General features: G+C 43.1%; 1 protein-coding gene across 1 annotated transcript; it reads left to right on the forward strand.

The window, feature by feature from the left end:
* Window positions 1–478: 478 nt before the first annotated feature.
* adcy9b (adenylate cyclase 9b) lies at window positions 479–15287 on the forward strand. Its single transcript, XM_077733684.1, has 9 exons — window positions 479–3083; window positions 8265–8419; window positions 9218–9594; window positions 9811–9913; window positions 10655–10863; window positions 10937–11096; window positions 11178–11320; window positions 11849–11872; window positions 12161–15287. Exons 1-9 carry the CDS (start codon window positions 1379–1381, stop codon window positions 13404–13406), a joined length of 4122 nt encoding a protein of 1373 aa, XP_077589810.1. The 5' UTR covers window positions 479–1378; the 3' UTR covers window positions 13407–15287.
* The last annotated feature ends 101 nt before the right edge of the window (window positions 15288–15388 follow it).

Raw genomic sequence — 15388 nt, forward strand, 5'->3', positions numbered from 1 at the left:
TGAGTATTATTAACAAATTGTTAGGCGCAAATGTCTTGCAAAAAACACTATTTTCATAGCTAATTTTTAAAAAAGCCTCGTAGGCACGGTTGCACTTCTGCCCAAATCCTCTAGACGGCAACAAAGCTCATTTCCAACGCCCCGAACCTCCAAACACCCAAGAAGAAGAATTCCAAACAACTCCGATGTAATGACGACATACCAACCGCATTTCCTCCCCTTTCGTGACTCGTTAAACCTCCAAAAACTACTTTCCGACACAAGTGACCTGTAAATGCCTCCTCTTGTAGATTAAATGCATTATTCCCTAACATTTTTAAATAATATTTCCCTTTTATTTTCTCACATAGTAAAGTTCGGTCAACTGCCTCTCCCGATTATTTCTTTTATTTTGACACACTTTTCGGATATGGACTGGATACATCCCGTGAGCTTTCTTTTTCCCCTTCCTTCCGTTTTCTGCCACTCACTCAGTCAACAGTCTCACGCTGCCGCAAACAGACGTAACGGTACGCGGAAGATGCTTTCGCCTGGGAAGGAAAAACCCCCACTCGCATGTTTGTCGCCGGCTTCGGCGTCGTCAGGGCGGCTGGTGACAAGAAAGAACCTCCGCCTTACCCCGGAGGAGGAAAAGAAGAAAATCGGGGGCTGGAATTCCATTTAACGCTGCCTTCTAATTCGCGAAGAACCGCAGGTGCAAGTGAGTAAGTGTCCAAGCTCTCAATTAAAGTGTCTGGGTGGTTGAATGAAGACGTCGTCGTGCCGTGGAACTGCGTCGGGATTAGCCGTGGGGACCTTTTAATTAGCCTGAAATTCTCCTCCGGAGGGTTTTCGTTTCTCCCCTTGTCGTCTGCCATTTCCAGCCGCAAGAACTTCACTCAAGACTATCAAGTCACGTATTGTTTTTTTGTTTTTTTTTGGTCCGAATCCATCGCCATAACCAGGAAACCGGGTTAGAAAAACTGTTGGGTGGGATCTTTAAGGGGCTCCATAGCATCTGTTGCAGTAGAAGAAGAAAAAATATATTGTATTTTGTTGCTGTCCCTTTAATTGTTGTCAAAGTTTGATTGCTGGAAGGAATTCTGGTCGATTTTTTTTGGAAGGGCTTAATCATTGCCTTCAAGCTGGAGACCCTCCTTCAGCCCCCCGTTTGCATTCCGCTAACACATTGCCTTAAGCTTCCAACTGGAAAAGTCCTTGTTTCCGGCATTCCACATTCTTGTGTCTAATTTTCTATTTTGAAACAACTTCAAAGTGTGTCACGAAGAGTGCAATGATATCAAAAACTGAAATTAAGTGGACCTGGATCTCCTTGAGCCAAAAGTTCAAGTCCCCTTGACATCACTGAGGTTCGGCGTTCCGTTTTTGTCAAGTGGACATGGCGTCCCCCCAACGCCAACAACTCCTTCCTCGCCACACCGAGGTCAACTGCGACTCCAGCGGCGAGGGTGTCTCCGTGAAACTCGGCGGTGGCGGTAAGCACAAACATGGCGGTGGAACCCCCGGCTCCAAAAACTGCAAGTACAGCATCTCATCCAGCTGTAGCTCCGGCGACTCGTCAGCCAAGAGGACGTTAGCGAAAAGCCTCCGCTCCCATAAAAGACTCCCCCTCCTTTTCGAAAGGTCGGCCGGTCACTTCTGGGACCCCAAATTCGACTCCTCAATCCTAGAGGAGGCGTGCCGGGAACGTTCTTTCCCTCAAATCCGCCGCCGTTTCCGCTACGTGCTCTTCTACCTATCCACCGCCGCACTCCTATGGGGGGTCTACTTCGCCGCCAACCCATCTCGCTGCAACCGGGTGGTCTTCCTCATCCCCACCGCGTCCTTCCTCGTCTTCTGCTGGCTCCTCTTCCTCCTCACCTTGACCGAGTTTTACTTTCGGTGGCACAACGCGGCGTCCCTCCTGTTGGTGGCCGTCACTTTCGCGCTGACCCTGGCCCCTCAGATCCAGACATCCGGGTTTGGAGATCCGGAGACCCTGTCAATGGACCCATCCCACCCGAAAACCTGCATCTCCCCTGTGGGGGCCTTCTCCCTCTGCATTGAAGTCCTCCTCTTACTATACAGCGTCCTCCACCTTCGCCTATTCGCGTCCATCCTACTAGGGTTCCTCTACTCGTTTTGTTTCGAGACTCTGGGCTGGTTCCGTCTCACCCGGACTGGTCTGGCACCTGAAACAGAACTAGCCGCCCTGGTCTGGTTAGGACCCGCTAAGGCGCTACTCCACCTGTGCGCCCACGCCATCGGCGTCCACTTGTTCGTGATGTCAGAAGTACGTTCTCGCAGCACCTTCCTGAAAGTAGGCCAAGCCATCATGCATGGCAAAGACCTGGAAGTGGAAAAAGCCCTGAAAGAACGCATGATCCACTCCGTCATGCCTCGAATCGTAGCGGACGAACTGATGAAACAGGGCGACGAGGACCCGGGCGACCACGGCGCCAAGCGCTACTCCACAGGGGGTGCCGCTGCCGCCGTCTCCAGCCCCAAAAGCCACAAACGTAAGAAGAGCTCCATCCCACGAGGCCAGATCATCTTCCGGCCCTTCAACATGAAGCGGATGGAACCCGTTAGCATCCTGTTCGCCGACATCGTAGGCTTCACCAAGATGTCCGCCAACAAGTCGGCCCACGCCTTGGTGGGTCTCCTCAACGACCTATTTGGACGCTTTGACCGACTCTGCGAGCTGAGTGGCTGCGAGAAGATTAGCACGCTAGGCGACTGCTACTACTGCGTTGCCGGCTGCCCAGAGCCCCGCCCAGACCACGCCTACTGTTGCGTGGAAATGGGCCTGGGCATGATCCAGGCTATTGAACGCTTCTGCCAGGAGAAGCGAGAGATGGTCAACATGAGGGTGGGTGTCCATACTGGGACCATCCTTTGCGGTATTCTGGGCATGAAGCGCTTCAAGTTTGACGTCTGGTCCAATGACGTCAACTTGGCGAACTTGATGGAGCAGCTGGGCGTGGCCGGGAAGGTGCACCTTTCGCAGGCCACCGCCGACTTTCTGGATGACCGCTACGAACGCCGAGATGGGCGGGTCAACGAGAGAATCGGACAGAGTGTGGTGGCAGATCAGTTGAAAGGTAGGCCCGGCTTCCCGGGATTTTTAAGTGTTTCTGAATGTGTTCTGTTTTTGTCATTTTTTTGCAACTGAGGCATTTTTTAAGGGTTCCCTTGGGTGGAATTTGCAGTCTGAATGTGTTCTGTTTCCGGCATTTTTTTGCCACCTCGTTAGTTTGAGGCTTTTGGAAGAAAATACTCATTTGGGAATGTGCCAGGCTATTTTTTAGCGTATTGACCCGAATATAAGACGACCGTGACAACCCTCATGTTTGAAAAATAGCTTTTTCAACATCAAATTCAAATTTCATACAGACAACAATGACAGTAGACATCTGAAAATAGTAATTATAACAATATATTTGCATTTTAGTATTTTTAAATATGTAAACTAAAGTGCGATTTAATTCGTAAATCAATAGCTCCTAGTTAAAAAAATGACCTAATCTATTGTAATAAACAAAATTGTAATAATTAATCATCAAATTGGTCAGTATTCATTTTAAACATATATGTGCCCCCTAGCGTTGCAAATGGGTATTACGTTTAGTTTTTTTCAGTCTTATTTCAATGCAAAAAATGTCTTAAATTCAGGCAACAATAAAAAAAACATGAACAAAAGGGTCATCAACAAAATATTTTTAGCTAACGTCTTTTGCTAACAACATCCCTGTTACGTTACCAGCTGTATTGTTTTCCGTTCCATCTCGTTGACTCATTTCCACTGGAGCTTATCTCATTGTCCAAAAAATGTCCTCCAATATTTTTTGGCCTGATATTACCAAATGAATCACTGTGGCTAGTTTTGTAAGCATCAAAGTGTAAAAAAAAAAAAAATCCCCAAACGGAAACCTGCCTTGTTTTTTTTGTCAACCGGTGATTTATGGGCCGAGATTAACGAGAAAAACTTCTCCTTTCAGACCCGATGATAAATTCTTCGGACAGCGTTATCATCCTTCGGCCCGTTTACTTCTCCTCCAGCAACGTATTCCGTTTCCATCTTCCGATTCCCCGAAGATTTGTCCGAGTTTTTCTTCCCGTCTTGCCAAAAAAAAAACAAAAAAACTCAAAAGCCATCCGTTGTTTCGATTGGCTGCCGTAAATCCCTGACGTAGGATCGAATTACGCACGTGAACAATAGCCGTTTTCCCTACTGGGACATAAATTGCCTTGACCTACACTCAGCGGCCTCATTTGGTACACCCAGTGATACAAAACATTTTTATCTATTCATTTTTTTACGTCACACTTGAGTCAGATATATTTCCCAGCTGGTTGTAGACGTCAAGTAAATAAATCCTGATTTGCTTGTACTTATTTAGCCTACATGAGAAAATACTTGTTTTTTTTGCTAATGCTAGTTAGCATAACATTTTGGTTGCTATAGGCCACAATTGGGTTGAGTGGTTAGTGCGTAGGACCCACAGTTTTGGGGTTCTGGGTTCAAATCCAGGTCGAGTCCACCTGTGTGGAGTTTGCGTGTTCTACTAGGAATGTGTGGGTTTTCTCTGGGTACTCCAATTTCCTCCCATATTCCAAAAACATGTATAGTAAGCTTATTATACACTTTAATTTGCCCCTAGCTGTGATTGGTTGTCCTTTTATGTTCTTGTGTCCTGTGATAGGCTGGCTACTTCAGGCCCGGAGATAGCTGGGATTGGCTCCAGCACCCCCTGTGACCTTAATGAGGTTCAGAAAATGAGATATGTGAAGAAAATGCTGTATTTTGTTTTTGCTAATGCTAGCTAGCATAACATTTTGGTTGATATAGGCCAAAATATCGGCACTGTGATTGAGTGGTTAGTGTGTTGGCCTCACAGTGTGGGGTCTTGGGTTCAAATCCAGGTCAAGTCTACTTGTGTTGAGTTTTGTGGGTTTTTTTCTGGGTATTCCAGTTTCCTCCCATATTAAAAAAATGCTCTTTTAGGCTGATTGGACACTTTAAATTGCTCATAAGTATGAATGTTAGACAAGAGACATTACAATTCATGTAAAGTGGGAAGGCCTGGTTGCTAATATTGCTAATGCTAACTCCCTAGCGCCATTGTTCTGTGAACATCTGTTAGCTAAATTGGTCTCCGTTTCCTAGGGACGTAAGTACATGCAATTGTGTTGCTCTGTCTCCTTAAAAAATGTCACTGTGAACTTCTTATCCACTGTTGTTGACGTCCAAAAAAAACAGCCTGCTCATTTACACCGTGACTAGGCTTTTGTTTTCAATTTAAAGATTCAATTTGAATGGTTCCTCCCTCGCTAAATCCAGAAAACAGATTAAGAGCATCTGGGTTCATGTCCGGGTAAAATCAAATCAAATTAAAAAAACCTTTATTGTCATTATACACAGTTACATAGAACAAAATTGGTGCTACTGGAGAGCAAAGAGCCAGAAACTGCACCCATACGGGCCGCCATTTTGGATCTAAATCGAAATTTTCACTTTTTTTGTGCCAAGTAGATTTTTGCTAACTGTTTTATTGGAGTAGAAACCACCCCATGAATCGCAGGTTTTTGTGGTTGAGTTTGAGGGTCTTTTGGCTAAAATACAGTGTGTGTATACTTCTTTTTTGAGGGTATTTTCGTGCCCCGTGAGCACACATGGAGCCATTAAAACCAGACGGGAGGAAAGCTCTTTGCGCCGTGGCGATAAGGCGGATTTATAGGGCCGCAGTCATTTAATGGCGCTGCGCTGTCGCACTGTAACTCAGCAGATTGCTCTACCTGTTTTTTTTTTTTTTGGGGGGGGGTCCTGGCAACAAGGGGGGGTCGTTGTGTTGAAGATTGTGAGACGCTTAGTAATGGAGAATAGATGTAATTGTCACCCCAATGCATCCAATTTATGGTAACTTGCCTCTCTGACAAAATAGTTAATGTATTTGTATAGCTTTTTGGATTTTTTTATATATTTTCATGACATGTTAACCCCCCCATAAGGCTTTTTTTTGGATGGAAATGGTTGGAAATTCTTTTTTAAGGTGGGGTAATGTGACCAATTGACGTTTTTATTAGCAGTGCGTGGACTTGGTTCAGCTTTGTCATATTAAGCTACGTTAGCGTCATGCGCTACATACACACACATGGTGTCCCGGGCCCGCCCAGGCTAATCGCTGTGGCAACGGACAATTAAAGGAGCTGAAAGGACAGGCCTCTTACTAGGGGGGATAAGAGGTTGGTTGGAAAATATGAGGGACGTCAGTAGGTTGTTTTTCTGTTTTTTTATATCTGAACTCGGATCATTTTAGCTACGGTTTTAGTTATTCAACCTCAGTTCGTTCTGTAGTCCCCTATATATGTATTTTTAATTAACTATCGATTCAGCAAATTGATTGGCTGCTGAAATTGAGGTGTATTTTAGTTGGGCTTGACTGGAAATCAGATTTAATAACAAAATGGCGACCAAAATAGCCACTGTATACTTAAAAGTCAAGTTTTTTTGTAATTTGGATTTTCGGATGCTGTTTTTGTGACATCTAAATGCCCCCAAAAAGTGTTATTTATCTGTAATTGAGTCGTACGTGACCAGCTTACCTCGTTGTCCGGGTAAATGGCGATCATGACTCATGGCGTTCCTTCTTTTGTGATGGAGGGCACGGAAAATGTCTTTGCACGCTAGTTTTTATAGATCGTGATGGATGACGCTAACACACACACACACACACCTGCTCCCACGCACGTAGCTCCGCCCCCCAGCTATGTTAGCGGCTACGTCGACTCGTTAATGCGCACGGCAGGCCGCATGAATTGGCTCCGTGAATTATGAATGAGGGTAGATGACTAGCGCAGGGTAGGGAGGGGGGGGGGGGGGGGTCGTTGATGTACACGACATGCACAGATGGTCTTTCCTGTGCCATGAATTATTTTGTTCCTATTTTTTTTTTTTTTTTGCTGGAGGAAGGAAATTATATTGCGGTTATTCAGAGCTACTATGCCTGTTATATTTAAAGGCTTTTATTGTTTGGGAAAAGGTGGAAATGGGTAATGGGGTTAATTATTGAGTTGATACCCAATTATTTTCCGCAAAGGGCCGCCTCGGTGGTGATTGTGGGATGTTTAAACTGCTTGTTTTCGAAGAAGGGATTAAATATAAATGGAGGCAGGGACTATTTGGGGTTTAAATGTTTTAAATGTTGTTAGCCCGATTGCTGGTTCAATCCTAGATGGGTTTTGGTATACATATTTGTGGTTTTCAAGTTATGTGCTTGTGTGGGTTTTCATTGGGTACACTGCTTGTTTTTTTCCACATCCTAGCAACATGTATGCTAGGCTAATTCTTTGCTAAATTGTTCTTTAGTATGAGTTGGAGTAGAGCAGGGTAATTAAACAATAATGATAATTATCGTCATATAATTTTTGTTAACAATAATAATTTATGATAGAGAAAATATAATTTTGAACTGCAGTTACACTTTTCAACCACCACCGAGAATGGGGGCGCTGTTTCGACATGAATGCTAATTCCAGACCAACGTTCAGGAGAAGGGGATGATTAGGAAAAGTGTTTTTTAGCATAGTTAGCAATAGAGGCTAACAAGGAGCATAACACACACACTAATGGGCATGTGGAGAACATATGAACTACACACATGATTGTCAGAACTAACCAAGGATTTGAACCTTCGATCATAGAACTGCGAAGCATACGTGCTATCCACTTGTGTAAATGAAAATCTGGTTCTTCAAAAGTATTTTTTTTACATTTCTTGGCAAGTGGCGTGTCCTCACTGGGAAGAAAATATTAGTGACAAGTTAACATTGTGGAACGGCCCCTCCGTGTCCCCCCCGTGTCCCCCCGTGTCCACTTCCCAGCTGTCAGCTGCTCCTCCGTCTATACGACAGCCGGTTGTCGCTGGCGTCTGTTGCTAACATCGCGCCGGCGTGGGCGTGCCGGGCGCTAAGTACTTGAGATATTCCCAACAGAGGTCATCCCCTGACCTTTTATCACTCTCGCTTTCCATTCATGTCACACTCCTTTTCTGCAACTATGACTCTTGTCCTTGGCTCGTCTCGAATATATATAACATAATATATTTATACTTTTGTGCCATTTTAGGCAGGGCAATTCTTTATTTCAACAACAAACAAGCGATAAAGTAATAATAGTAAAATTGGGAATAGAATGATTAATAGGGGTCTGTTAATGTAAGGGTTTTTCAGGTAAATATTTCCAATTTTTTTTTAAAATATATAATTAATCTGGTCTTTTCTAGGGTTGAGGACTTACCTGATTTCTGGACGCAAAGTGGAGAAAGCTCCTCCTCCTTGTAGCTGCTCCGGGTCGACGTCCGAGCACCCCGACGCAAGATGCTGCATTCGGGCAGCGCTTCCGGTGGGCGGGGAACCTTCAGCCTCATGCCTTGCCAAGGTGAGCAAGGGGAAAAGCATGTACTTTTTGTCATAGACAACTCTGAGCTTTTACTTATGTGCGAGTTAAACAGGCTTTTATTATAGTTTGTTAAGATATCTACTTTTTGGACTTTCTTTTGCAGTCTTATTTTAACGGTGACAACACTGTGGCCCGCCAGGTTTATAAAAAAGTAAGGAGGAACTTGATCTGGTTAATCAGAGTGAAAAGAGACTAATGGGGAGTATTTTTGGGCCAATGGTCGTCCTACTTTATGCTCCATTTTATTTCTAATTATATTAATGGCCATGTTAAGTCAGCTTAGAAACCAAAATGCACCGATGTTGTTGTCATTTGACTTCCTAGATTACTGGTGTCAAAGTGGCGGCCCGGGGGCCAAATCTGGGCCCGCCTTATCATTTTGTGCGGCCCGGGAAAGTAAATGATGAGTGCCGACTTTCTGTTTTAGGATCATATTAAAAGTATAGATGTATATTAAAGGCCCTGATTTCCCCCTTTTAAATCAATAATTATCATTTTTTTAATCCATTTTCTGTGTTTTTAGTTCAAAAATCCTTTTGTAAAATCTAAAAATATATTTTAAAAAATCTAAAATAAAAATTGTTTTAAATTTCTACAAAAAACTTAATATTCAGGGCTTTTAATCCAGTTCTTTTAATCCATTTATTAAAAAAAATCTAAATATAAAATCTAAAATAGCCCACATGAAATCAAGTTGACGTTAAAGCGGCCCGCAAACCAACCATCACGACCCCGGTTAACCCCCCCCCCCCCCCCCCCTCCTCCATTCCTCCACAGCCCCCATGCCCGTCCTGCAACGTGGTCATCGTACCCCCCACCGAAAAACCACCAGAAGAAAGCAACACCGACCACAGCTACGACGAAGAGCGCACAACTACGCCTCAACTCTTCCACGCCACCCCACAGGACTCTCCCGGCTCGAAGGGGGCGGGCACCAAATGCGGCTCCAAAGCCCTCAACGGCCTCTTGAGTCCCAGACTGGAACCTCTAAACAACAGCCAAACCTCGCTGTGCGAGATGTTGCAGGAGAAGGAGAAGAAGACGTGGGCCGTCGGGGCGCTGGGGATGGACCACTCGGCGCTCATGCCGCTACGCTCCAAAAACTTCCGGGAGAGGAGCGACGCCCACTTTGTGGACGTCATTAAAGGGGACAGGTGAGAAAAATATACAGTATTTTCTCATATATAAGGCGCACCGCATGATAAGGCGCACCGTCAATGAATGACACATTTTATTTTTTTCCATATATAAGGCGCACTGGATTATAAGTCTATTTTGGAGGAAATTTCAGACTTTTAAGTGCGCCTTATAGTCATGAAAATACGTATATTTATGATGATGACTTCGTCTGATTTGTTTTCTTTTGACAGCTTGATGAAGGATTATTTCTACCGACCGCCCATTAATAGGCTGTGCCTCACATTTTTGGATAAAAGTCTGGAGTCTGCCTATCAGATAAGCTACCAGGAGGAGGTATGTTTGTTTATTTAATTATTGTTAGACTGATAAATGCACATAAGTAGGAAGAAGGGATGTTTTTTTAGTTTAGGGTGCATTTTTCTTACATTTCTGGTATCTGATAATTATTGTTCTTATCGACTTTATCAGTAAGATGGGTTTGTGTTGATGGATGCATTAAAAATATGACAGAAAATGACAAAAGTGCCATTTTAAATGTGATGTGGGGCTAGTCTGCCCTCTGTTGGTGGGCTTTGGTAATGCACCTTCATATAACAAGACTACCGTTCAACCCGATATGGCCAAGATTATATTTTAACCTTCAACAAGAGTCACAAATGAAGTCTTAAGGACATTTTCAGTAAATTATTATTAAAAAAACAACACAGCTACTCACAAAAACTTTGGCATCTTGAATTAAAATTTTAATACAATGATATATTTACATATTTTTCTCATAAAAACTGGTGTATCGCACACATATGACTGAACTATGACGAATTAGATATAAAATTTGTAGAAAAAAAATCTGGCAATTTTGTGGTGATTGACTGCCCCCTGCGGGTGTGGAGAAGAATTGCACGTTTACTTAACAAGTCCTGAGTTTGTTTTAGTCCTATACGGCCATCATATTTGACCTTTTAACTCACTAAAATGTTTAATAATTTCTACTTTTGTCATTTTTTGGGGTTCAACCAGGGACACATTTGCTAAACTTAATTTTCTAATGGAATTTAACATGTTTTTTTGAACTAGGTGGAAAACCAAGCATCCTCACAGACCTTCGCCAGCCCGACATTCAGTTCTTTCTTGGACATGCTTTTATGCTCATCCGTGTTCGTAGCCTTGTCGATAGCATGCTTCCTCCGCCCCGTCGTCACCCGACTGAGCCTCCCAACGCCGGCCCTCATCGTCACGACCGTGGCTGCCATTTTGGAGGCTCTAGCACTCTTATTTGCCATACAGTAAGAAAACAACATGCCAAAATCATGACAGAAATGTACTTTTTTCATATTATGTTGTCATTTCTCTTCTCAGCACGGCGTTCTACATGGACGGCGCCCTAAAATGCACTCGGACCCTCACCAAAGCCGTCTCGGGTTGGATTCCGCGTCACCTGACGGGCGCCGTGACGGTTTCGCTGCCCGCTTTGGCGGTTTTCTCTCACGTCACCTGCGATATGCATCATTCTGTTCAGGTAGAGTGTAATGTTATTTTGTTTTGTCTTCCCTGGTGGATGCTAGTGGTATTGCAAGTGTATTTTTTTGTGTGTATCCAGTCCGCCACGTTTGTCAGCTGTGCCGCCATCATCGCCATCATTCACTTCTGTAATTCCTGCCAACTTAGCTACTGGATGCGTTCCTGTTTAGCCACTTTGGTGGGAATGGCGCTTCTTTCGATGCTCATCACGTCGCCCTGCAGGTGAGATTTAAGCGATTGGTCGCAGATTTAAAAACGTCAATGAGAATCGGGTGTTTTTTTAACAAGGTAGGAATGATAAATATTCATGGGAAATGGGTAAAAACAGTAAAAGTATTAGAGCAAGGGTGTCAAAGCGGTGGTCCATGGGCCAAATCTGGCCCGCCACATCATTTTGTGCGGCCCGGGAAAGTAAATGATGAGTGCCGACTTTCTGTTTTAGTATCAAATTAAAATGAAGAGTATAGATGTATATTAAATTTCCTGATTTTCCCCCTTTTAAATCTATTAGTGTAATTTTTGAATCATTTTTTTCTGTTTTTAGTCCAAAAATCATTTCTTTTTTAGGTTTTTCAGTAATGAGCAGTTGAATATTCTTAACAACGTTGTTCATACTGGTTGGGAATGAATTCATTTCTTTAGTAATGAGTATATTTATGGTATTTTTAAGTGGACTTAAAGAAAAAACAATAATGGCATTGTATTGATGTATCAATATTTTCATTGATATCTATGCTTCTGTTTTTCTAGAGTTGCTGCAAATCTTTTTTTCTGGTAAGGTTTCCTTCCAAACTTCATATTATTCATATTATTTTGTTGCACACATCAAGTATTGACTTGAAGATGTGTATCACAAATGAACTGCTATTGATAAGAGTTTTAAATATATTTTAAAATTGATAATATGTCAATATTGGACAAAGAAGGGTCACAGAAATGTTATATATATAATATTATATTATTCTCATACTTTGGCCAACTCTGTCACCAACCCCCAAGGATTAAATATGTATTTTTTTTAATTATTATTATTATTATTAATGGGAAACGCTCACCTCACAGGTTAGACGAAAGCAACATCAACGGCTCTGCAATCCAACATGAGCCTTCAATTCGAGTCCACTTCCAAGAACTCCTGGTCCCCGAAGCCTGCGTGGCCTTCTCCTTACTCCTCCTCCTAGTCTGGTTCCTAAACCGCGAATTCGAAGTGAGCTACCGTCTCCACTACCACGGCAACGTAGAGGCGGACCAACACCGCATCAAAATCCAAAACATGCGAGATCAGGCGGACTGGCTTCTCCGCAACATCATCCCCATCCACGTAGCCGAGCAACTGAAAGTGACTCAAAGCTACTCCAAAAACCACGACGACGTGGGCGTCATCTTCGCCAGCATCGTCAACTTCGGCGAATTCTACGAGGAAAGCTACGAGGGCGGTAAAGAATGCTACCGCGTCCTCAACGAACTCATCGGCGACTTCGACGAACTTCTCCGGACGCCCGCCTTCGCCGACATCGAGAAGATCAAGACTATCGGCGCCAGCTACATGGCGGCGGCCGGCCTCAACGCCCAACGTTGCGCCGACGCCGCCCACCCTCACGCCCACCTCCGAGCCCTCTTCGACTTCGCCCTGGAGATGATGCGAGTAGTAGACGACTTCAACAAGAACATGCTAGGTTTTGGCTTCAAGTTGCGCATCGGGTTTAACCACGGCCCCCTCACCGCCGGCGTCATCGGGACCACCAAGCTCCTCTACGACATCTGGGGCGACACGGTTAATATCGCCTCCCGTATGGACACCACCGGCGTGGAATGCCGCGTTCAGGTTAGCGAGGAGAGCTATTGCGTGCTAAGCGCCATGGACTACGACTTTGACTATCGGGGGACTGTAAACGTCAAGGGGAAAGGACAGATGAAGACATTCCTGTACCCCAAGTGCGGCGATGGCGGTCCAGTTCCGCAGTACCAGCTGTCTGTGTCTCCTGAGATCCGAGCGCAAGTGGACGGAAGCATCGGACGCTCGCCAACTGACGAAATCGCCAACATGGTGCCTGCTAGCCTGGCTTCTAGCAACATGCTATCCACCACCAACACCACTTCCAGCCATATGGTACCCAGCACCAGTGCCGGTTCCGCCCCCAGGACAGGTCTGGATGGGCTTCAGTGGCGCCCCCAGGTGGGGCGATCCGCGTCGCACAACGGTCTTGCGTCTTTGAACGTCAACAACCCGGATGGACCGCCACTTGGCAGGAAGAGGCTGGTCGTCTCGGCAACGGCGGACAAACGGCAGGATTCCAATAGGCTGTAACGCGTTGGTTGGCGTTCAAGGTTGGTGATGATTGGTTAAGTGGAGTTGCTTTCCAAATGAAGCCTTTTCACGGTGAGCGGACGTTTGGTCGTCGGACGTTTGGTGACAGAGAGTTTACTGTTGAAACCATCTCTAAAAATAATATTGATGAGAGAGAGTTTAATATCTAAGAGAGAGAGTTTCATATCTAAGTACATTTGACTGATGACCAAACGTCCAGTCATGCTTTTCACAATGTCTCTAATTACAATTATTAACTATCCCGACTTTTAATGTCACTTCTTAAACAAAGACGGCGATAGACATTTATAATGATTTCATCATTTTTTTTCCCCATCATTTTCTGAACCAGAGCGGCGGGGGTGCTGGACCCCATCCCAGCCGACTTCAATCACGAGGTGGCCGACACCCTGAAATGGTAGCTGGCCAATCACAGAGCACGAGGAGACAAAAGGACAACCATTCACAGGTATAAAATAAAGCCCTCGTCGTCAAAATTGATTTGATATTTAAGGCTTTAAATTGGGTTAAATGGCCACCAATCTGAAATATATTTACTTTTGGTAAACTTTTCTGGTTTCTTTTTGGAATTAAGGTATGTTCCGGCACCCCTCTTTGCATTTCATGCGACACCAAATTTAAAAGCCCAAAGGAAAGCATTTTTTTTAGGAGAAAAAAAATATAACAAAGTGCATACTTGATTCAACTTAACCTTTAATCCATCTTCATTTAAAGTGCCTTTAGAATAGAATAAGAATCCCGACTCCAGCATTGTTTCAATAACTCTTAAAAGGGAACAAAAATGCTTTACATGTATCTATGTTTTTCGTCACCTTTTGCCTTTTAATATAAAATGGCTGACTTTACATGCAGAAATTGCGACATGACTTCTATTAGCAAAACAATAATAATATTTATTTTAATCTAAGTTACAGTCCTAGACTAACTTTTAACTCAAACTCTGAAATTTTAAGGTTAAAATATTTGGACTTAGTATGGAGCCCTAGGGGAACTCCGCCCAAAAAAAACCCTCAATAATATTCTCTGTCTGTTATATTAAATCACAATAATTCAACAAAACAGTTCGAATCAGACAATCTAAAGCAACATTAACCAAAGTAATAAATCCACTTGCATAACTAATTTATTTGTTCAGCTAGCTGATTTAATAACACAATGCTTTTTAACTTAATATTTTTTGATATATTGTAGGTATGTATCGCAGAGGCATTTTTATTGAGTTTTTTTTATTTATCAGAAATTGTGATGAGTCGTGCCTTTTTGATTTCAGCAAAATTTAATGTAAACATAACATTATAAAGCCTTACAACCAGTATTTATTTCTACGCGGAGTTTTGAGTGCAATAATGCAAATGGAGTAAAAAGGGATTTTATGCCTATGAGCACACAATTCTCTGCCAAATGTGTATTTATTACAAGAGTAAAGGTACGATTCAAGAATAAGTGCTTAGTTACATTTGCATAATATTTGTATAAGTTTTTTGATACTAAACATTTTCATTTTTACTTCATTACTGTCATACACAAGTATTAACAGTGGATTTATTTCTTCTTTTGCTTCTTGAAAAGCTTATTTTAAAAAGTATATGTATAGTTTAATGTATTAAGCAGAGTGAGCCAGCACAGTGGCATGCTGGGAAATATTGATGCCAAAGAGTATCATTGCTGTTTCATTTAAAAACAAACAAAAAAAATAATAATTATAAGCAAGATGGCTTGTGTGTAGTAAATCCACAATTGCACAAGGCATATACTCTGTTTTATGTAGAGTATGATTTTATACTGTGTAGTATTGGAGTATTTTCTATTATGTGTGCATGTATTGATTAGCATAAAAGCTAACTAGCTCATTTAAAATCAGTTTGTCTGCATGTTTGAGTCGTCATTTAGCTGTAATTTAAAATCAGTTTGTCTGCATGTTTGAGTCGTCATTTAGCTGTAATTTGTAGTTGTTTTTTTCT

Source organism: Stigmatopora nigra, chromosome 15, assembly GCF_051989575.1.
Source record: "Stigmatopora nigra isolate UIUO_SnigA chromosome 15, RoL_Snig_1.1, whole genome shotgun sequence".
Taxonomy (NCBI): Eukaryota; Metazoa; Chordata; class Actinopteri; order Syngnathiformes; family Syngnathidae; genus Stigmatopora; species Stigmatopora nigra.

Coding starts and splice junctions, on each gene's coding strand:
- adcy9b (XM_077733684.1), top strand. CDS start 1,379: ATGGCGTCCCCCCAACGCCAACAACTCCTTCCTCGCCACACCGAGGTC. Junction 3,084..8,264: donor GGTGGCAGATCAGTTGAAAG/GTAGGCCCGGCT, acceptor GGTCTTTTCTAG/GGTTGAGGACTTACCTGATT. Junction 10,864..10,936: donor GCACTCTTATTTGCCATACA/GTAAGAAAACAA, acceptor TTCTCTTCTCAG/CACGGCGTTCTACATGGACG.